At 43.2% G+C, this 23,302-nt stretch overlaps 1 protein-coding gene across 2 annotated transcripts in view; it reads right to left on the bottom strand.

Annotated features, from left to right (window-relative positions):
• NDUFAF2 (NADH:ubiquinone oxidoreductase complex assembly factor 2) overlaps positions 1-23,302 on the bottom strand; it is a 131,526-nt gene that overhangs the window by 48,608 nt on the left and 59,616 nt on the right. For both annotated transcript variants that reach the window (XM_077816901.1, XM_077816900.1), the window contains exon 2: positions 7,810-7,899. In XM_077816901.1, coding sequence (XP_077673027.1) covers positions 7,810-7,899 — 90 coding nt within the window. The remainder of the gene's footprint in view (positions 1-7,809; positions 7,900-23,302) is intronic.

The following is a 23,302-nucleotide window of genomic DNA, read 5'->3' as shown; positions in this document are numbered from 1 at the left end:
TTTTATTTTCTTATTTAAAGGGGAAAGTGTAGTATAACAGGAGGGCTTTATCTAATCACAAAGTTATCTATGTTTATACTGTCAACATGGATTCTTTTAATAACAACATTAAATGAATTCAAAACAATAATACAAAGAACAATATACAATAAAGGCTTCATTTTGTAACAAAACTTACCTATACACACAAATTAGAGTCAACTAATACTGGACTCAGGAGAATGGAGGGATTATGATTTTACTTTTGTAATATCAAGCAAGTCTCAGTTTTACACAGAACTCGAAGGACATTCAAAACCTTTGTAAAAATCATGGCTTTGAGCAGTTGGGAGATTTAGTCCTGGGGAGCTTTTAAATTAAACTAAGAACCACAGGAAAAGAGAATTGCAGAGGAACTCAGCAGGAGTAAAGCTTCAGCCTTGCAGAGTTACGTAACCCCTCAGGACTGGAACATAAAGCCCCACTCCAGAATGTGGAAAAGTGATTTGCACTGTACATTTAGAAGTATATTGATAACTGTGGAGAATATGGGAAATTTTTATGAAAATTATGTGACTCAGTTTACCCACTCACTATTGTACTGCTACCCACTTGGTCTTAAAAAGGTAACTTTTTTCCAGAGACCTTCCTTGTGCTAAGCAGAGGGGGAGGAATGCTTGAATGTGTGTCTTCAAAGGAGACCATCCTTAAGAATTAACAACAAGTGAAAAGGTTAGGTCCTGGCCAGTGTTCCCTCTAATTTTTGACAGGCCATGTGTGCAAAAAATGACTTCTGTGCAATTTTTTGTGCACGCAATGTTTTGCCGTGTGCACGGGGTTTAGGATCTGTATGCGCGTGCACACGCGCGGAGCTTAGAGGGAACAGTGGTCCTGGCAGAACAAAGGGAGAGCTGCAACCTAGATGAAGCCAGCTCTCTCCAGATTTCCAGAGAAGAAAATGTAGAAAATCCCCAAAAGAGGATGAGAGAGACTGAGGTGTTGGTGCAGCCCTTTAAAACCACAGAGGTGAGAAGTTTGGCAATTGGAACAAAAGCGCAGGCTTCCTTAGTGAGGGGAAAACTCTGGTTACCAGAGCAATCAAAGCTGAAGGAAATGGGCAGAAAGAACACTCCATGATATGGAGGAGAAGTCATAAGTTGGATGAGTTAGGTTCAGCAGAGGGGACCCAAAACCCTGAAAGAACAACCCAGTTCCCAAAGACCACTCATGAGGAAACTAGGGCAGGGAATTGTGCTTCGGTGTTTATTGTTTTGGCTAGATCTGTACGTCTCTAATGACGTCTAAAATAAAGAGCAATTGTTCTTAGAAATCTTTCTGCAGTATCAATGTTTATTTGCTTCAACTATCACAGGGTCCTGAAGGGGTAACGTATAAACCAGAGTGCCCACAAGGGAGAGAGCATGTTCTTAAGCTACTACTGGAAAGTCTTTGGGAGAGGTTGGGGGGAAGGGACAGGTTTCAGCACTGGTCTTGTGGCCTGTGGGATCCCATTTTCAGAAAGGGAACCACACAGAGAGTCAGTGCCCAGGAAGTGTGCCAGAAAGGTCAGAACCAGAGATGGTGGCTGGAGCCCGCCAAGTGACAAAGGAGAGCTAAAAAGCACAAGTGCCCAGTGCGTGGGGCCCAAACATACCAGCCTGGTGAATGTCCAACAAGGGGAGTTTGACCAGAGCTGAGATAAAAACTGTATCTAAAAATATTCGTTTTAGACTCATTTCTATATTTGCATCCTCAAATATTTCAAGTGTGTTTTCAGACACAGTTGTTAACCACTAAATTACTAAATATTTCCTAAACAAGAATGTAATCAAACTGAAAGAACGTTACCAAATTTTCCCCCTTAAAACTGTACAGGAGTTCAAGCACTTAAGTCTACTGGGTTCCCAAATAGAGCTGGTCGGAAAAACGCCAATCGAACATTTTTTTGTCAAAATGTGATGATTTGTGTAAAGCAAAATGTTTCATGGAGACTGCTCTATTTTGACAAAGATCTGATAGAACTTTGCTTGTCAGGCAGATTTTGATATGCCAACTCGCCCACCTGGCTTATTGTCAGCCAGCCTATTGGACTGCCTTGGAGACAGGGACCTCAGAGCTTCCAGGATCTGCGGACTGGGCCAGGGCTCCACTCCCTTTTGCAGAAGGCTGACATTTTGGGGGTTTGTTCCAAATTGGAATTAAAAGAATTTTCAAAATAGCAAAATCCTCCATGAAACAAAATTATCTTTCTTCACACAGCTCTAGGCCCAAACTTTGCTTAACTGATGGCTATATTGGCTGCTTACCAGAAGACTATGACTTGCACCTGGTTCGTAACTGCAATACATTGCAGTTGCCTTCATCTTTAACACAGAGATGGAATTCACAGAGATTACAGGTCCCAGCATGGAATACAGCTTGGTTGCTCAGATAGAGAGAGAAAGCATTTCATGCTGGCACCAATGGCCTCTGTGGATCGCATGTTCACATAAAAGATGGCTGTTGGCTGCATTTGAACTACAGGCCACACTGTGGCAGTGGTTGTGTGCTGCATGGTTCAGATGTGGCCATAGTAATAGCAGAATGAATCCTTAAAACTGTTTACACATCATTCTAAGCATAACGTTTTTTCATCACATGCCCTGTTCTTTTAGATCCTCTATCAATACACAGCCCAAGCCAGCAGGCTCTGCAATGTGGAAACCCCTGGGACAAGGGTGAGGGGACAGAAATCTTCCATCTTGGGACCAAATTAAGGTTTAGTCACCAAAGGGTGGTGCTTAAGACCCATCTCCGTAAGTCACATAATTACATCAGCATCTCAGCTTTTATTTTAAAAGCTCTTTGGGGCAGGGACTGTTTTTGTTCTGTGTTTGTACAGAACTTATGTAACTTATGTGGCTTGCTCCGTCAGCTCTGTGGCCTACCCAGCCCTGGTTACAGAATGAAGCATATCTGGGTTGAATCAGGTATTTCCCTATAAAGTTCAGCAGCTGGCTGCAGTGAAGGGGGAAGCTGTGGCAAGTCTGCATTAAGTGAGGAAAGGCTCCTGCCAGGAATATCCTGAGACCAGGGGATTTTCCCCAGCAAGGAAGAGCTGGGAAAGACCTACACCAAACAGGGGAGAGACTGCAACAGCTCCAGGCAGGAAGGCCTGGGAAGAGGAAGAGAACCCTTGTCTTGTGTGGACTTAGGAATGGACTTTGTTTTATTTGCAGTTTATTTTATATCAATAAACCAAGTCCCTAGGGAGGGGTTGGTTTTGATCAAGAAAAAACCTGAAGGGATGATTTATTTGAACAGTCCAAGGAGGAGAAAGGGAGGCAGGCTGCCAGTAGCGTGACCAGTGGTGAGCTGGAGCCAGTTCGCACTGGTTCACTAGAACCGGCTGTTAAATTTAGAAGCTCTTTTAGAATCAGTTGTTCCATGAGGGATCCAGTGAATCAGCTGTTCGCGCGGGAAGCTGGGGCAGGCTGAGAAGCAGGCCGCGGCTTCCTGCTCAGATCCAGGGAGGCGGAGGAGAGCTGGGGGGGGGGGGGGGGGACGCGCGAGGAGGGCCACCCCACCACAGCAGGTAACCAGGGACAGGCTGAGAAGCAGGCTGTGGCTTCCCGCTCAGGCCCAGGGAGGCGGAGGTGAGCTTGGGGAGGTGGGGGAGGGGAGCAAGGAGGGCCACCCATGCCGCAGCAGGTAACCCCAGGTTACCTCTTGGCCTGAGTGTGAAGTTGTCGCCTGCTTCTCCGCCCCCCCCAAGGCTTCCCGCCGAAGAGCTGATTCATGGGAAGCGGGGACGCGGAGAAGCAGAGCAAAGGAGGAGGCGGAGCAGAGGTGAGGTGATCTGGGGCCGGGCGCGGGGTGGGGAGCTGCTGGTGGGTGCTCTGCACCCACCAAATTTTCCCCATGGGTGCTCCAGCCCCGGAGCACCCCCAGAGTCGGCACCTAAGGCGCCACTTTTGATGTGATCAGTGGGGGAGCGGCCACTCCCCCTGCTCCCCCCCAGCTACGCTCCCCCACCCCTAGGAGCCATAGGGACCTGCCGGATGCTTCCTGGGAGCTGCCCCAGGTAAGCACCTCCAGGACTCCCCACCTCGCCCTCCGGCAGGTGCCTCTGCCTCTTAGGGGCGGGGTGGGCACCCACTACAGTAGCCCTCCTGCCCGGTTCTGGGGGCAGTCAGGGACAGGGGAGGGGGGTGGATGGGGCAGGGGTCCTGTGGGTGGGCGTCAAGGAACGCAGGGGGGGTGGATGAGGCAGGAATCCCGGGGGGTGGTGGTGGGCAACGACCCCCTCACTGGGTGAGGAGGGAACCCGTTGTTAAGATTTTGGCAGCTCATCACTGAGCATGACCCTAAGCCAAGAGGGGGTGCATGGGAGGCAGCTGGCCCAGTTACAATTTAGCATAATGGGGTCCTGGTCCATGACAAATAAATACAATATTGTTAGTTCTGGTGGTAGTGAAGAAAATTTTGAAAAGATGAACAAATGCCTGCCTGAGCATTGTAACCCAGGGATCTCTTGGTGCCAACTGGCAGAAGGCACAGGGGATACACATGGTTTTACAGGGACCCCGAGTCAGATATGTGCATAATAATTCATTAAAGGGTGGCATGTGAGGTCTCTACCAAAAGTCAGTAGCCCACAGGTCATTATAATCACTGCACAATGCATGTATGGTTAATGTTTAAGGAGTTATGTGTATACTAAAAAGTACGTGACAAGTCTCAGGTTCCTTTCAAGCAGGAAGAAACAGACACTTATCCCTGTGTCTGGTCATGTGTGTGTCGGGCACTGTATGTCTCACAATAGCACACTGAACTAAATGATAGCCAGAAGATTGTGGAATCTTCAAGAGATGAAGTTTACAGGAAGAAATAAACAGCAGGAGGGTATCCAGTTTATGAGTAAAGACAAAGGATTTTTGGGGCATAATTGGGGATTGCAGAAGTATCCCATGGATCTTTCACTGAGAAAGCAAGCTGACAGAATGACTGTCTCATGAATGGACGACCACAACCAAGCCTGATTACAAAAACACTGGAAGGACTTTGGGTCAGCATTGCTCTATAAGACATGAAACTATCTACAGTAGAACCTCAGAGTTATAAACAGCAGAGTTACAGACTGACCAGTCAACCACACACCTAATTTGGAATGGTAAGTACGCAATCAGGCAGCAGAGCAGAGCAGAGCAGAGCAGAGAAAGAAAGAAAAGCAAATACAGTACAGTACTGTGTTAAACGTAAACTACTAAAAAAAATAAAGGGAAAGCAACATTTTTTTCTGCACAGTAAAGTTTCAAAGCTGTATTAAGTCAACATTCAGCTGTAAACTTTTGAAAGAACCACCATAATGTTTTGTTCAATTATAAACATTTCAGAGTTACGAACAACCTCCATTCCCAAGATGTTCATAACTCTGAGGTTCTACTGTAGTTACATAAGTCTAGGCTCTAGAATATATGTTATGATTTTGTTTTACATGTAATCATTTGTTTCCAATAATTCTACTTGCTATCACTTGAATCTATATACTTCATTAAATAAACTTTTACTTGTTTTCACTATAAACACATCTGAGTGCGGTGTGTGAAGAGGAGTGGTGATCTGAGGTGAAAAGGGTAAGCTGCAGTGTTCTGCTTCTTTGGAAGCAGTGAATCTGAAATCTGCAAAACATCCAGTGGAACAGAGGCTGGACACTCCAGGGAGATGCTCGGAAGCTGGAGCCTGCCTATAGCTCATCTGTAGAGAGATAGCTGGGCCTGCGTGGGCCCAGAGAGGAGTGGTCATGCTGCATATGGCAGGTGGAATTGGGGTGCTGACTACAGCAGGCACAAATGAGGCTTCCTCACGCCAAGCATGCAGATGGCTTGAAATGACAGTTCAAACCATGCGACATGCCCCTTCATTTTAACTCTTAAGCTTGCTGCTCTGGGGATCCCTTACCAACACCACCTTAGCACAGATCTCTCTGATATGACTCTTACTGTCACTCTTCATCATGGCTCTGATGGAATGGTGTCAACTGGGGCACTCTGCTTGGGTGGGTAGGGACTGAGATCTCCCTTCTCTGAAATAGACCCCCACCCTTCTGAAGACAGGGAGCAGTGGGCCATGGAACTGAGGGGAGAGCCCAGACTACACAAAGGAGTGATCGATCCCCCACCAAACCAGCTGCTGTGTGCAGGTCCCCTGTTATCACCCCAAGGTGGAAGAATACATTTAAATGGGGTAATAGGATTTAGGATGCCACCAAAATCAAGCTCTGCTTCACTTCGGGAATTCACTAGCTTCCATTAGGCCACTTAATGTAGAAAGACTAACCAGAATCCATATAGGGCTGATCCGCCAGCCTGTACCCCTGTTCATGCTACACCCAATCCTTGCTATGCACAGATAAACATGAAGTCACCGAGGAACTGAACTCCATGGCTTCCTGAAGGGGCTTCCCAAATCTGGCCTCTCCAATGCAGCAAAACCACACTGATCCTGCTGTGTACGGGGCCCTCTGAACCTATACTAGAGGAGCCAGGATTTGGCCCTTTCCATTTATTTCAGTCATCCATAGTTCCATAACACAACATTTCAGCTGTTAACATTTCAACTGACACAGCACTGAAAAATCCACTTAGCATCATTGTTAATATTTTCGGCTCTTTGAATTATTTTGCACTTTTTCTGTCATAAACAAACAAGGTGCACTGCACACCTCTTCTGTTCAAATAATGGATGGGAAACAACGCAGTTGGAATCTGGTCTTCCTATTCCCTGAAAGGCTCTGTATTTAAAAAGAAAATAACAATTACCTATTTATTTTTCCCCATTTCCCTGACCTTCATGCATACTTCCAATTCAGTGCTGCCATAGTCACAAAGAATTTTTTATGGTAATTACAAGGATGAACAAGTGTGGTGTTAAAAGTGCAAATGCAAGTAATAAAAATGTGGTTGGCCACACACTTTTTTTCTTGGAGGCGGAAAGCTAAACACACACCCTTGGTTTGACAATGTTGAAAGTTCTCTCTATTATATATCTTCACCGCAGAGTTAACTCAGGCTCCCATTCAAGTGTTGTCCCTCACCTGGCTTCTCCCCACACAAAAACCTCTGACCCAAGTTTAGATGGTGCTTTCAATGCAAACTAGCAGGCCAATCTTGGGTACAGGCAAAAGCCCAAGTGCTGCTTTCATTCCAGCTGGTAACCTGCCTCCTTTGCTGTGAGGTGCAGGCTAAGCAACTCGAAAGCTGGTAGTCCTCCAATGCCTTCCCACAATTCCCACTGTGTGCACAGAAGGACAGACAAGTGGTCCCACAATTAACTGGAAAGACTCAGAGCATCAACTTACTGCAGCACTAAACAACAGGGACATGTCCCCAGAAGTCCTAGCCGCATACCTGAGCGAGTGCAGACCCAGGAATTTGAGTGTGGCCACTCAGACATGGTCACCAAACACCTGCAGTGAGGACATGCCCTGAAAAGGTTTAGCCCACATATATTCCTTTCAGGGTCATTCGGTCAGATCGCTCCCTCACTCTCAAATATTTTCACAACTGGTTAGAGGAAATCAAAATCATGGTCATGCAAACTATACACACATTTTCATGTACTGACCCATTTCTTAAAGGTAAGCACATCATTTTACTTGTGCTTAAAAGTGGATACTTTCAGAATTCGCAATAGCTGGATAGGATTACTTTAGTCTTCATGCCTCAAAATGAAAAGATCTCAGGAAAGAACAAATAAGGTTGTAGAGTCAGGTATTCCACTGAATTCAATTTTCAGCATTTTGTACTTTCCAGGTTACATGAAAATAAAAACAAAACCCCAAACATTTACCTTCCCATTCTGTTGGCAAGTCGCCCACTTCATACTTATACTCCTCTTGATTTACAGCTTCTATTATTCTTTTCTCTGGAATGGTCTGTCCTATTAACACAAATAAAGATTACATTTAAAGTATACAGCCAGGTAACATTAACAGCCAAGCAGATTATGCTATGACAAAGTTGCTGCCCCAACACACCCCCTTCTTGACTAGCTGTGGCGTTGCAGCGCCCTTGGTTCAGTTTCCCTCTATTATTCTTTTGCCTTCTCTGTCCGGACCACTTTAGAGTCCTGTGCCCTTTCTGGGGCCACACTTCAGGGTTTTGATAAAAGACTGCAATGTATACAAAACACAAACCTTCATCCCCCCCGGGCTCAACTGGCAGCTACCTCATCATAGGTGTGCCTCTGCTGCTTTACATGGTCCTTCTGTGCCTCAATCCATGGCATAATCCAGGAGCTGGCACTCTCCTCCCCTTATCCAGGACATTGGACAGGCTCCAGTTAGGTCTCTAGCTCTATCCTTGCAAAGCCTGACTGATTTTCCCCCTTTTTCCTTCATGGCCTTCCATCAGGCTGCTTCTCAGACAAAGGAAAGTTCCCTAACTCCTCTTCTCTGGAGTTTTCCTCTCCCCAAGTGGGCTCACCCAGCTCTTTATGGAAACAAGCCCTGTTCTCCCTGGGCTTTCTTTCTAATCAGGCCTGGCCCACCCTCCAGGTGCAAGGTTAATTGGCTTTCTCAGGCCATATTAACCCTTTCACAGCATATGTGGGGTAAGCATCCAATCACATTTGCTTTCATTTGAACGAATGTTACTTTTTATGTTCACAAATATAAATCAGCCCCACAGACTAAAATAAAGGATCATCGTGCAGAGGGAAAAGATGGCCATTTAGACGTTACAATTCAAACTGCTAAACTTTTTATACGTATTTTTAAAAGTTTAAGATCCCAAGTCATTCACAGATTATGCAACAACTAATCTGAAAACAAAGTATTTCAATATCAGTTCATTGTGCAGTTTTTTCCATTAAGAATGTCACATGGAGGACTGTCTGCTGAGGCTTTCCCATAAACTGTATCTGCCACACTCAAATATCATTAAGGCCCTTAATGGTCAAGGACCAGAATCTTGAAGCGGTTCCATAATCAGATGGGAAGCCAGCGTAGAGTGTGATGTGCTCTGATTCGTCAGATTTGCCTAGAAGGCAGGCCATAGCATGTTGTACAAGAGGTAACTTCCATGTTCCTTTCATCAGCTGCAGAAAAAGCACTTTGCTAAGTATATTTCCCCATATAAAATAAATGGAGCAGTAAGTCCAATTGTGGGGAAATGAGAGAGGAGGAAAGCCATCATGAGCCTCTAAAGGTTGAGTATAAGCAGGAATTCCACATATAATGACAAATGCAATTAGTTTGACTAATATGGGATCTGTGGGAAGAAGCAAGATTGTGAAAGGAGTTCTGAAAATACAGCATCTGCATGGAGACAGAGCTAAGGTTTTAACATGTTGTCTAGTGTTTGGTGGTTGTTCTATGTAGTGATACATGTCATTGGGTGGAGGAGAGTATTAATTTCCTTGTTTTTGTGGTAGATATATTATGAGTAGAGCAACCTTCACGGATATAAAGCACAGGGTGTCTTTTTGTTTCATCTTGAAAAGATATTAGCCCTGAGTCAGTATATCTCTGAGTATTGAAGATATTTTCCTCCACTTCCTTGAAGGTGGTGGTGATTTGTTGTTGTAGTTAAAAGGACAGCTTTTTAAAGAACAGCTGCTCAGACATGTTGCAGTCTTGGCAGAGATAGAATAGTGGGCGTGTAGAGGACATAATCAAAGGTGCATACTGAATGTAATTCAGCACATGGCTATCACCAGCCCATATGTGATCCACGTATATTACATAGCTATATAAAGTTTACATACATGACAAATTATACATTTTGAACTAAACATGTTTCTTCTATTAGATAATCCTGATCCATGCTTTCATAAAACAAAAGTAACGGAATACTGAGGTTCCTTCCTCCAATATTCATCCTTTGTACAATACAGGCTAGTCTTGTAAGAATCAGAGCCTGGTGCCAAACTCTGAAAATTACTTCTTGTCAGGGTTCCCTCCCCACTCTGAACTCTAGGGTACAGATGTGGGGACCCGCATGAAAGACCCCCTAAGCTTATTTCTACCAACTTAGGTTAAAACTTCCCCAAGGCACAAATTCTTTGCCCTTGGAGGGTACACTGCCACCACCAAGTGATTTAACAAAGAATCAGGGAAAGGACCACTTGGAGTTCCTATTCCCCCAAAATATTCCCCCAAGCTCTTACACCCCCCTTTCCTGGGGAGGCTTGAGAATACTATCCTAACCAATTGGTTACAAAGTGACCACAGACCCAAACCCCTGGGTCTTAGGACAATAGAGAAATCAGTCAGGTTCTTAAAAGAAGAACTTTATTTTAAAAAAAGGTAAAAATCACCTCTGTAAAGTCAGGATGGAAAATAACTTTACAGGGTAACAAAAGATTCAAAAACACAGCATAACTTCCCCTAGGCTTAATTTCAAAGTTACAAAAAACAGGAATAAACCTCCCTCCAGCAAAGGAAAAATTCACAAGCAGAACAAAAGATAAACTAACACACCTTGCCTGGCTTTCACTTACAATTTTTGTAATACGAGAGACTTTTAGGATGGTGTAGCCAGACAGCCAGCCCCCCCCCTCAGACCAGCATTGCTGGAAACACAGGAGGAAGCCGGAACAGGGCACTTAACATATATTCCAGCACAGCCTTTGAAGCTGTGAAAGCACAGGTGTGCTGCTACAATGTGCCTCTGGGAGCAGATACAACGATTAAGCTCACAGCAGGCAGAGGCCCTGTGACAGACATGGCTCTTAGCCCCTACTAAATAGCGTGATGCACACACACCAACATCCTAGTTGGGAAAATATTTACCCTGATAAAAGAAATGTCCAGTAGTCAACACCTATTGTTTCTCTCCCTTGCAAGTGTAAACTACTCTTGCGAAAGCTGGCGTCACCCAGACAGACCAGCCTCAATTTGGCATAAGAAAGGAGAAAGAGAATAAAGGAGTACAGAGGTATAAGTAGGGGACCTACAGCACCATGATTTTTGAGTGCTTTTCACTATCTATCTGCTGGTCAGATAAGTGACAGCCTCCCAAGGCTTCTGCAGCTAAGAGGGTCCCTACGCCTTGTCCCTTATTCGTCTTTCCGCGGAATTGAGTGACCGATCCTGGCTTGGCACCGCTGGAATCGAGAGATGCAAGGAGGGTAAGAAGCACCCACACCTGATCTCCTATCTTTAGTGTACACATATTTTGAAATAGAGCTCTATACTTTGTTTTCTTTCTTTGGGATTGTGGCTTCAGTTTTGTAACTTGTTTGTGTGTGTAACATCTCTACATTTAAATAAGTAGGCACTAGCAATTTTGTAACCACATGATTAGAATCTAGCTTAATAAATTTTGGTAACCATTTGTGCATAAGCCTGACTTGTTTTCTCTGGTTTACTGTAAAGCAGCCGACACAATGAAAGAACCTCAGCCGTTTTGGCTCTAAAGCCTGGCCATGAGGTGAGAGTACTAAGAGCCTAGCGTTGAGTTGTGCCGCCTCCACGGGGCAAACTCTTGGGGCACCTGTCAGTCAATCCTGGCTGCCCGCTGCGAAGGAGCTCTGAGCTCTAGCAGTTAAAGTCACGGGTGGTTAGGACCTTGGGGCATCCGTCAGCCTAGCCCGGGCTGCCCGCCGCGAAGGGACAGTGCGTCCTAGCGGTTAAAGTCACGGATGGTATAAACGGGCATAGCTGGCACCTCACCAAACATCCTTGGCCGTCGGCTAACAGATGGTTAATAGCAGAAGGAGTTTCCTGACCTGATGTTTCTCTGCTTCCCAAGAGAACACACAAAGCAAAGCCTTCTCCCCGCCCCAAAGATTTGAAAGTATCTTCTTTCCCCATTGGTCCTTTTGGTCAGGTGCCAACCAGGTTATTTGAGCTTCTTAACCCCTTACAGGTAAGGGAGGAATTCTAGGTTACCCTTAGCTGTATGGTTATGACACTTCTCAAAGTCATTGTTTTGAGGAATCACCATGCCATTGGGTTGGTGGCTTTTACATCTTTTCTGCATCTGTGATGTGGATAGGATGCTACTCAACGACAAAAACTGTCTAGTTTGCTTTGTCTCTTGGTTTTCTTTCAGCGGACTTTTGCTTACAAGTAATTCACATATTTATCTACTGAAGAAAGATCATACAGAAGGCTTTTGGGATTTAAAATTAAGGCCTTTTATAGGTTACAGAGGTACTTCTTCATAATCCGATACTGGTTTTTTGGGGCAGAAATTGCCTTTAAGCTATTCCATTTCCTAATATAAAGCCTGCTTGCACAAATTTGTAGTTATTTTTTTAAATGAATCAGAAATAACCTTTCAGTAATAACTATATCCGCTTTGCTGTGCATGAAACTGTGCATTTATTATAAAGTGCTTTCACATAAATTTTGTGATGAGGACATCATTACAGTAGTACAAGAAACTTCCCTTGGAAGGGTACATATATGAAGCAAACACAAGTACCTATTCAAGTGTCACAGTTTAATATCATATAGTTTAAATTTCAAAACGAACCCAATCTTCATGTGACAATAATAGATCTTAAACACAAATGACATGGGCTGCTAATCGCATGCATTAACTGCGATTAATTTACACAAAACAAATTAACTAGATAAAAATAGTCACGATTAATCACAGTTTTAATCGCACTGTTAAACAATAATGGAATACCAATTTAAATTTATCATAAATAAATTTGGATTTTTTTACATATTCAAATATATTGATTTCAATTACAACAGAACATACAAAGTGTACAGTGCTCACTTTATACTATGTTTATTACAAAGATCTGCACTGTAAAAAAGGTAAACAAAAGAGACAGTATTTATCAATTCACCCCATATGAGTCCACTCAGTCTTACTTCTTGTTCAGCCAATCACTAAGACAAACAAGTTTGTTTACATTTATGTGAGATAATGTTGCCCCTGCTTCTTATTTATGACACCTGAAAGTTAGAACAAGCGTTGGCATGGCACTACTGTAGCCAGCGTAGCAAGGTATTTACGTGCCAGATATGCTAAACATTCATATGCCCCTTCATGCTTCGTCTTGTAGTTCTAAAGTTTTACATTGTTTTGTTTTTGAGCATGGTTATGTAAAAAATAATTATGCATTTGTAAGTTGCAATTTCACAATAAAGAAATTGCACTATAGTACTTGTATGACGTAGCTCAAAACAGAATGGCTCAACTATTGCAAAAAAACTCATGCTACTGGTTTATTCTTCTGGGAGCCAATAAAAATCCTCTTTGCATATGGTTTTAAGAAGTCAGTATCACCTTGTTCTTAAGGTTTTATTGACTAGTCAAGATAGTGTTTTAATTTTTCCAATACATTTTTACTCACTGTTTATAAAGTAATCATTTGAAAAAGAGATTTTGGTGCCAAGCTTCTAAGTACATATACTAGACTTAATCATGAAAGGTGTACTGAACCTTGGCTATATAAAGTGACACAAGGAGTGAGAGCAGAAATCTGGGACCCTTCAGCAGTCACCATCAAAATCACAAGCTTCTGCTACTTGAGCTTTCAGTGGCTGTGAAATATCAGCAGGTTATGTAGACACTGAAACCAGCCACTAGAGGGAGACAAATCAAACATTAGGCCAATTCATTACATTGAGTCTCTGCAACTGCCATCCACACGAAAGGGAACTGAAGTGCTCATCTGATCTCAGATCAGACCTCTTGTTTGTTATTATAGGGAAGTTAATGAGCCCTGCTAATACTTTATTAATTTTATTTTTTGGAAAAAGTAGCCTGGAAAAAACAAAATCTTGACCTTTCTAACAGATAAGAAAAGAGAAGTTAGACTGTATTTAGTGGCTATTAACCTATCCAATATTTCAGAAAACACTGGAATAAAGTTCAAGCAGAAATTTTAAAAAAGTGTTCCAATTAACTGGATGTTATGTTATCTGAAAGGAAGTCAGAAAGTCAGCTATATTCACTAATAAATTATATCATCAGAGGTTGTTAAAATCATAACTAGTGCATCACAACTTTCAACAGTTCCTTCTTACCACCCATAGCTGGAGAGAGAGAAAGAGAGAGAGAGAGAGAGCTGTGCAGTTCTTAACCTCACAATTCTTCAAAATCCTTGGACTTTGTGGTTCTAGTTGTATATAGTTAGTAGTACCCTAGTATTAGTGTTAGTTAGCTTAGTTAAGTGTTCTTCCCTGCTGATGCCCTCACCAGGGTTGAAAATGGCCATTGCGTGTAGGGGGGCTATCCCCAATGACACTCACACAAGATGCTTGCTCTGCTTAGGTGTGGCTCATGTCAAAGAGCAGTTTCAATCTATAAATCATTCACAAAACCAACTAAGGTGGCTAAAGACCTTCACCTGAAGCAGCACCTGCTCAAGCAGGCCCTGAGGCCTGCCTCATATCAGAGGTTGCCCTCGACTTCGGTGAGTGGTGCTGGCTCACGCTCTGCAGCCTCTCCAAAGAGGTGCAGAAATCACTCTCCTTCGAGTGTGCCAAAAAAAAAGGTCTCATATAACCAACTGAGACCACTCTAGGCCTCGTGGAGACTTCTTCCTCCAGAAGCATGGCTGCTGCTGCCATGTGGGATGTAACAGGTCCTTTCAACCGCCCCCTGTTACTGTGCAGATACCTCCTCCCCACCTTCCCTCATGTCCCTCCTCATGAGATATTGCTTTTAGAGCAGGTCCACTCTTCATTGACTTTGGAGTGGTGGAGAAGGTTCCTGTGGAGCACTGGGGTCAAAGTTTTTATTCCCGGTACTTTCTGGTTCCCAAATTCAAAGGAGGAGTAAGGCCTATTCTCGACCTCTGCAACCTTAACAAATGTGCTAGGTACCTGAGGTTCCGTATGGTCACCTTACCAGCTATTGTCCCCGCATGGACTTAGAATGACTAGTTTACTGCACTAAGAAGTCAATGTTGGTCCCCACTCAGAAAATCGAGGTCACTGATGCCTTAATAGACTCTACAAGTTTCAGAGCGGTTTTGCCAACTGACCGTTTCCAGACAATTTGCCACCTTTATCTTGGTCTCCAGTCTAAATCTTCCACAACAGTTCAGATGTGCCTGAGGCTCTTGGGCCACATGTCTGAATGCAAAAAGGTGGTTCAATTTGCCAGGTTGTGCCTTCACCATTTTCAAATGTGGCTTATGACAGTTGTCTGTCCTACCCTATGTCCCTTTTAAACAGGTTGGTCCGCCTCCTTCCATTGATCCTGGACTTCTCACACTGGTGGATGGTTCAGGAGAATGTATGTCAGGGTATTCACTTTGTGTGGCTCTTATCAACCAGGACTGTTGTCACCACTGCCATCCTGATAGGTTGGGGAGCACATCTGGGGTTGCTGAAGGTTCAGGGTTTGTGGTCAAAGCAGGAAGCTTCATTGAATATCATTGTGCTGGAGCTCTAGGTTATCTACAATGCCTGTCATGCTTTCCTAGATCATATCAAGGGTTCAGTGGTTCACACACTTATCAACAATACCACCACAATGTATTATGTGAACACGCAAGGGGCACACACTCCAGCGTGCTCAGCCAAGAGGCAATCGGGCTGTGGCAGTTCTGTATTGAAGAGTTTCACTCAGATAGCTCATCACTTGTCCGGGGTTCAAGAATCCTTTCATGGACAATCTCAGCCGGAATTTTTCCATGAGTCACGAGTGGTCCCTGCAGTCCACTGTTCTATGAATCATCTTCACATCTTGGGGCATCTCAATGATCGACTGGCTCGCTACAAGGCACAACAGGAAATATCTGCTCTGGTCTCAAGGGGGTCTCAGTCCAGGCTCCCTGATTGACGCCTTCCACCTGAGCTGGCAATTGACTCTCCTGTATGCTTTGATTCAGCCTCTTCCTATATCCTTTCCTCTCCACCCGACCTGCTCACGCAGAATCATGGTTCCACTTTGTATTGGCCACTCAGCTCCCAGCATTTTATGGCATGGCTGCTCTGTGGTTAAATGCGGAGGAAGAGCAATGTTTGGTGGCTGTTCAAGAGACTCTACTTAGCAGTAGAAAAACCTCTACCAGAATGGCCTATTTAGCAAAATGGACATGGTTTTCAACATGGTCATTGGTCTGCAGAGGTCAGCCAATGTTGGCTTGTATCCAGGACATCTTGGAGTATTTGCTGCATCTTCAGTCATCAGACCTTATGCTTAACTCATCCGGAGGTTCTCTCAAACGTCCATCTGTCCATTCATAAAAGATTAGTGTTTTCCAACGTGATGGTTTAGGGAGTCTTAAAAGGAATTCTTCACCTCTATCTCCTGGTGCGGGACCTGTTTCCCTTGTGGAACTTTAGAACAGTCTTGGCGGTTCTGATGGGACCTCCATTCGAGCCTCTGGCATTCTGTCTCTTTCCTCTCATGTCAAAAAACTGCATTGCTTGTAATAACATATGCAAGGAGAGTGAGAGAGTTGCAGGCTTTGATGGCACAGCCTCCTTACCTGCAGTTCTCCAAAGACAAAGAGACATTGCAGCCACACCTAAAATTCATGTTTAAAGTGGGGTCTCAGTTTCATTTGAATCAGGCGGGATATTTCTCTGGGTTTTTTCCTATGCTGAATTCATCCTTGGAGGAACAGTGTCTTCACACATTAGATGTCAGTGTCTGAACTTCTACATGGACAGCACTAAACCCTTTCAGGCTTTGCCGCATCTGTTTGCAGGGCCGTCCCTAGCTATTCTGGTGCCCTACGCAGGCCCCAGGGGTGGCGTGTGGGGCCCCAGGCCTCTGCGGAGGGGAGCGGGGGAGGAGCAGGCCCCAGGCCTCCAAAGGAAGGGAGCAGGGGGGCTGGCCCCAGGCCTCTGTGGGGGGAAAGCAGGGGGACTGGAGCAGCACGCAGCTCCTGGTGCCCTACGCAGCTGCGTACTTTGCAAATGGGTAAGGACGGCCCTGCCTGTTTGTGTTCTATGCAGACCATATGAAGGGACAGGCAGTCTCCTCACAATCTCTAACTGGATAACTTCCTGCATCAAGACTGCATAAGAAACAGCTTCAGCCTCTCTATGGGTGCGAGCTCATTCAAAAGGATACTGCTTGTGAGTGACCTGAGCTGAATACACGGCTGCATCTACTCAAAGAAGAAGAAACAGTTACTTACTGTCGCTGTTTTACTTCAAGATATGATGCAGACATTCATTCTATGACCCACCCTCCATCCCCTCTGCTTCGTAGTCTAGTCTCTGGGAGTTGGGTGAGAAAGAACTGAGAGGGGTCATGGTGCTGCCTCATATAGCGAGGAGGGGCTAGGGCCACGAGATGTGAGTGCTGCCCCTCAACGGGTACTGCCAGCCAAAATTCTTCAGGTTCAGCGTGCTGGGTGCACACACTCCTAAGTGGAATACATGTTTGCATCAGGTCTTGAAGAACCACAATTACTGTAAGTAACTGTTCCTTAGTGATTTACTCAGCTTCCTAAAAAAAAAAAAAAAACAAACACCTGTAATGCCTGTACCATAACTAACAGCTATATTCCCTCCCAATGATTGAACTGCCTTTACTTTCAATTAAACAAATGTGTAAAACTACCTGTAACAGAAGTAGTTTGGAGACATAACATACATTGCAGAGCCCATACAGTGTATTTTACTCCCTTTTCTTTGCTTATAAAATCAGCCATTCATATCTGTAATAAAGTTTTCTAGCTTGCCACAAACTCCACAGAATTTATGATTTAGGGGAGTGTTGTTTATGCAGGGCTGTAGTTCAGGTGCCTTAGATATTCCCTTTTATTTATCTATTAAATTATTTAAGCCTTTATGTTTAATATATCAAATCCTACTATTTAATCAAGCTTCTGGCACATACACAGTACCCCTTACTGCAATGTTTCATAATAAATAAGCCTGCGCTCCCAGCCAGGGAGGCTAACCCCCAGCTCCTCCCCTGCTGTCCCCCATCCCCTGCAGCCTCAGTACACTGCGCTGCCGGCGCTCTAGCCTGCCACTCCTGCCAGGCAGAGCGGCGGTGTGCCTGTGAGCTCCTGCCACTCTGAGCAGCATGGTAAGGGGGCCAGGAAGGGATGGATAAGGGGCAGGGGGTCCTGGGGGGCAGTCAGGGGAGAGGAAGCGGGGGGGTTAGCTAACGGGTGGGGGAGCAGGGGGCGGGATCCAGGCTGTTTGCGGGAGGCAGAGCCTTCCCAACCCAGCCCTCCGTAAAGTTTTGCAACCCCGATGTGGCCCTCAGGCCAAAAAGTTTGCCCACCCCTGCTCTTAAGGGTTGGGTAGTTAAGAATTGATGTGAAATCGGTGAGGGATTGGGGGAACATAATAATTAAGGACTAAACCAGAAGAGAGGGGGAAAATATTAAATAAACTATTTACCATAATTAAATACAAATAGTGAGTTAAAAAAGAAAATAGTAAATTTATTTATTATTTTAATCGAGCTGCTTCCTTTTGCCTGCTTGTGCATGTTGTCTCTTTAGATCACTAGCTCTTTGCACAGGGACCTGTCTTCTTACATTTCCACTAAGCACTCAGAATATGGGTGATGCATGTAAAACTCTATATGTATGATTTATGTAAGTTCTGTCATTGAACAGAGCCATTGCACTAATTTGGACTGCAAGAATCACTGACACTGGTGATAGAGTAACAGGCTCTGATACTGATGCAACCAATTAGCTAGGAAGAGAAGAATCAAAGATGACCAAAACATATGAATTTGTTTAGTAATGTGTTATCTAATCTTCTGAGGTGCTAAACACCTGCAACTCCAACTGAAATCAATAGTAGCTGTGGGTGCTCAGCACTTCAGGGTCAATTCTTTAGGCCTCTGCTCCAGCAATGGAGTTTGCCATTGACTTTAATGGGAAGATCTGATCCTGGCAAAAAACTGCATACCCTTAAGGTCAGTGGGGCTGAGGTCACTCAGCTTTACAGGTGATGCTCAGCACTTTTTAGGATTGGGCCCTGTATGAAGCGGTTGAGCAGTACTCTGACTTTGAGCTAGTTAACCCAGTTTCCATTATTAGGAACTACAATCCCAGCAAGTTATTTTAGATTGATGAATGCAGAGTCAAGCACTTGGAAATGCTAATGTAATGTGTGTGCCACTTCGCTTTCCATTGCTGGTCTGTAATTTACAAAACATATTTCTGACTGATTGAACAATCAAGTATTCTAAAGTGAAATCACCAAAAATTTAACAATTTCAGTCAGAATTATGACAGTTGTGTTTTAATGTCTCTGAATTGTTCTTTTAAAAGCAGACAAGCATCTTGTCTAAAATTAAACAAGCTTAGAGATGGGAGATATGGAAAACTCATGTCTTCAGATTTATTTACAATACATTTGAGATTTGAATACTGTAATTAACTCACTGTATTTTACAGTGAAATATTCCAACAAAAACTAAGCATCTCCTGGTCTATGGAATGATTAGAGGAAGAGAGAAAACTCTGTATTTTCCCCTTTTTACAGAAAAGCATAGGGCCAAAACTTCCCAACATTTAAGTCAATGAGAGTTTTGCCACAGAATTAAATGGGATCAAAATAAACAAGATCAGGCCACAACCTGAAATCTGGAGCACAAGAAGCCTCCTAAGCAAAGGATTAGTGTTAGGATTATTATTTATTGAGTTATAAAAGTTTTGCAAGCTTCAGAATACTCTATAGAAACATGCATTGACATTTCTTCCATCACTGAAATGGAGTCAACTCTTGGGTGAAATATAACAGCCTTTATAACAGCACCAGCAATGTTACACAGTCATTTAGAAACCTGAAAAGTAATGTCTTATTTGACAGAAAGCTAGCTATAGAAACAAGTCTATTAGAACATCTGTGTTCTGGGGCATGATCAAAAACTTCATCGTTCTGTGGATGTAGAGACCCCTGGACTGTACGGTAGACTTCACATATGAATTCTGAGTTGGTATCTCACCATTGCTGTTGGGAGTTCTTGAAAGTGTGAAGAACAAGAATCTTCAATGTGAATGTGCACACCAGCTTGATGGGCTTCAAGTTTTACCTAGTAGCTCAAGAAGTGCTCTTATAGTGCTGGCTATATGCTTGTCCTTGGCTTTGGGTTGACTATATCAATAGTATAATCAGTCTTGTTGAACAGATCACCCATCCCCTTTGGCATTTCAATGCCAAATATAGAGGGGCTATTCCACATCTATATCAATGCCACAGTCCATTTTCTCATACCCTCAGCAAGTATGAGGAATCTCATGGATTTTTAGGGTTTTCTTATTGGCACTGTGGCACGTCTGATTGCCTCATTTTGAACCAGAGTAAATTCACTCACCAGCAGGTACTATAGGCTTTTAAGGGGCTCTCAACTCCCTATTCCCTAGCTGTCTGCTGTGCATGGAGTCCATGATCATTTAATAGTGACCTCAGAGTTAAAAAAAAGTAGCTGGGGCCAGAGTCTGGAGAGGAGGTAGCTTGGCAGCTGCCTGTTATCCTTAATACAAGGATTTTATGTGGACAAAAGATAAAAGCTATAATATTCAAAGATGTTACTTCTGTTGTTCTCAGCCATGGCCTCAGAGTAGAACAGCCCAGCAGACATCATGTGGGTAGCAAGTGTTCTGATTAATCTTAAGTGCCCTATTAGTGACCTTGACTGACTACTGTTTGTTGAGTTTGTTAATTATTTACAAATGAGATGTATAGGATTTGGGCTCATCTCCAGGAATTTGATTACGAGAGCCACAAGTTCCAAAATTATGTCCTTTTGGTGGGTGGGGCTCAAAATAGTTTCTGAAGAGATGGATGTCCATGACCATCTGTCACTGAGATAGAAATCAGGCTATTTTTCTGGGAGACAATCTGGAAGATACAGACTCTTCTCTAAGGAAATGTTCCACATGCCATCAACAATCTGTCAAATTATTTTGGGCCATGGAGATCAAAGAATTTAAATGTAGATATTCATTCTGAGACTTACATTATTTCTGAGTTGCTAGTCATGTCTAACTACTAGATATGCTACTAGGAGATAGACAAGCCATAGAATTCTCAGCATCCAAAGGTTCTTCCAGTCTTTCCACCTAAATATAAGGGCAAAGAAGGAGGAACTGGGGAGTCACACTTGGTCCTGACCAAAGGGAATTAGGAACACAAATCCTGAAGAAGTTTTATTCTTTTTTTTGTTTTTTACCCTCCACTTCTGCCCAGATTCTACGATCAAATGGAGCTTGAATTCCAGGATCTATGGAGGCATTCACTAATCTTTAAACAAACCTATTTTTACAACTCTTGAAATGTCTTCAGCCTATAAAACCACTGAGCCATTTAAAATTCAAAACAAGCTAAAAGCCACATTTGGTAACTTTGAAGGCCTCTGAAAGGATGCCTGTGACTGGATGTATGCTTGTATTCACATCCTAAACATATTGTAAAAATGTTTGTACAAAATATGCCTTGTGAAGCTGTGATAATCTATACTATTATGGTCACGACTTTTACAAGACTCCGATAAAATTTTGTACAAAGTATGCCCTGTGTGAGCTATCATTTGAAAACTCAATCTGCTGAACATTATTGTTCTGGAAAAAAAGTGTGTATCAACATTGTGAATAAAGTTATAAGTTTCTACTATACAACATTGCTAGAGTTAGAAAGGCAGGCTCAAACCAGTTCTGCAGAGACAAAGACACACTGGCTCCCACAGCCACATAGAAACATAATTAACTGGACAATCACCTAGTTACAATGGGTATTCCTTGGCAGGAAGGAAGGTGTGCATAAGAAATTTACATTGCATCACATGAATATTTCAAACCTCACATCTACAAGAGGTGGCTTGTTACCTACACCCCAGTTGGGGGTAATCCTCGAAGAAGGGAGAGGGATATAAATATGAGACCCCGTGACCTCCAACTCACCTCTCCCCCTCCCATCTCTCTGCTCATTACATTAACGACTATCAAAGAGCTGAACTAAGAGGGAGTGGTCCCAGGCTGGAAGGAGACCCAGTCTGTGAAATTTACAGCAGCGTATGGTGAGACAAAACCTTTGCTTTTAAAGCTAAGTTAGATATTAGCTTGTGTATTACTCTTATTTTCTTTTGTAACCAATCCTGACTTTTACGCATCAATACTTCTAATCACTTAAAATTTATCTTTCTGTAGTTAATAAACTTATTGTTTTATCTTAACTGGTGTGTTTGGATTAAAGTGTGTGAGGAAACAATTTAGGATAACAAGACTGGTGCATGTATCATGTCCATTGATGAAATGATGGACTTTCTACAAGTGTGCATTGTTCAGTAGCATAATGGACAGTTCAAGATGCACATTTCTGGGGGAACAAAGATGGAACTGAGAATTTGTGGATGTTGTCCTGTATGTAATTCATGAGTAACTGGTCAGAGTGCTCATGTATTTAGCTGGGAGTAAATTTGCACGCTGAAGGCTGTGTGAGTAGGCCACCTGTGACTGTTCTGACTGCAAAACTGTGTAAAAGGCATCCCAGGTTATAGAGTAAAGGGGGCACCACTGTTCAACAGTGAAAATGGTATCCTGGGGAATGTCACAGAGCTATTATTTGAAAACTAATAACTCACTGGTCAATAATATTATGGTGAAATGTATGTAGTAATGTTGTGTGTAAAATTATGAAATCCCTCCTAAATATAATAATAATAGGGCATGTTCAAACTCACGTAGCAACAATTAAGCCAAATGGGTCAAGCAGGTCTTAAAACAAATGGATGTGTGTTTACTTCAAATTTACATATACATTGTAAACAGAGTCCTCAGACAATGGAAGGGGAAGGCAGGGGACAAAGGGTATCTGCATTTCAGCAAACAGGGCGGAGAAAAAACACAAGACTTTTCACCAGAAGACTTAATGCTGCCTGGCTCTCAGAACTTTTACCTAGAAATCACACTGAAGAACTTGCATTTGAAAGGGGGGAAATGAACTATAAAAGTGAGGGGGAAAACACCCCAAGACACCCCTCTCTCTCTCTCCCTGTCCATCTCCCCCTTTACACCTAAGACGACAAAGGAAACAGCTACTGGACTTTGGGGGAAGGCTCCTGACCTGAAAAGTTTGGTCAGTAATGCTGTTGGAAGGATATGGTAAGGATTTTACTTTAAATCAAGTCAAGTTTGTTCAGCACTAGGAAGCATTTTACCTTTATTTTTCTTGTAACCATTTCTGACTTTTTATACCTAATTACTTGTATTCACTCAAAACCTCTTTTTAGTTAACTAAACTCGTTTTATTCTTTAACTGAAATGAAGTTAAATTGTTTGAGTAACTCCATTTAAGGTGGCAAGTTGTTGAGAATTGCAGTGGGAAGCCAATCCAGAGTTTGGTGCAATAAATTAATTCATAAAATGAGTAGCAAGGAGACACATAGGCAGACCCATCAATAAACTGAACCTGGTGTAATATCCATATATGAGA

Source organism: Eretmochelys imbricata, chromosome 5 (genome assembly GCF_965152235.1).
Source record: "Eretmochelys imbricata isolate rEreImb1 chromosome 5, rEreImb1.hap1, whole genome shotgun sequence".
NCBI lineage: Eukaryota > Metazoa > Chordata > Testudines > Cheloniidae > Eretmochelys > Eretmochelys imbricata.
This window is presented reverse-complemented; position numbering and strand designations above follow the sequence as displayed.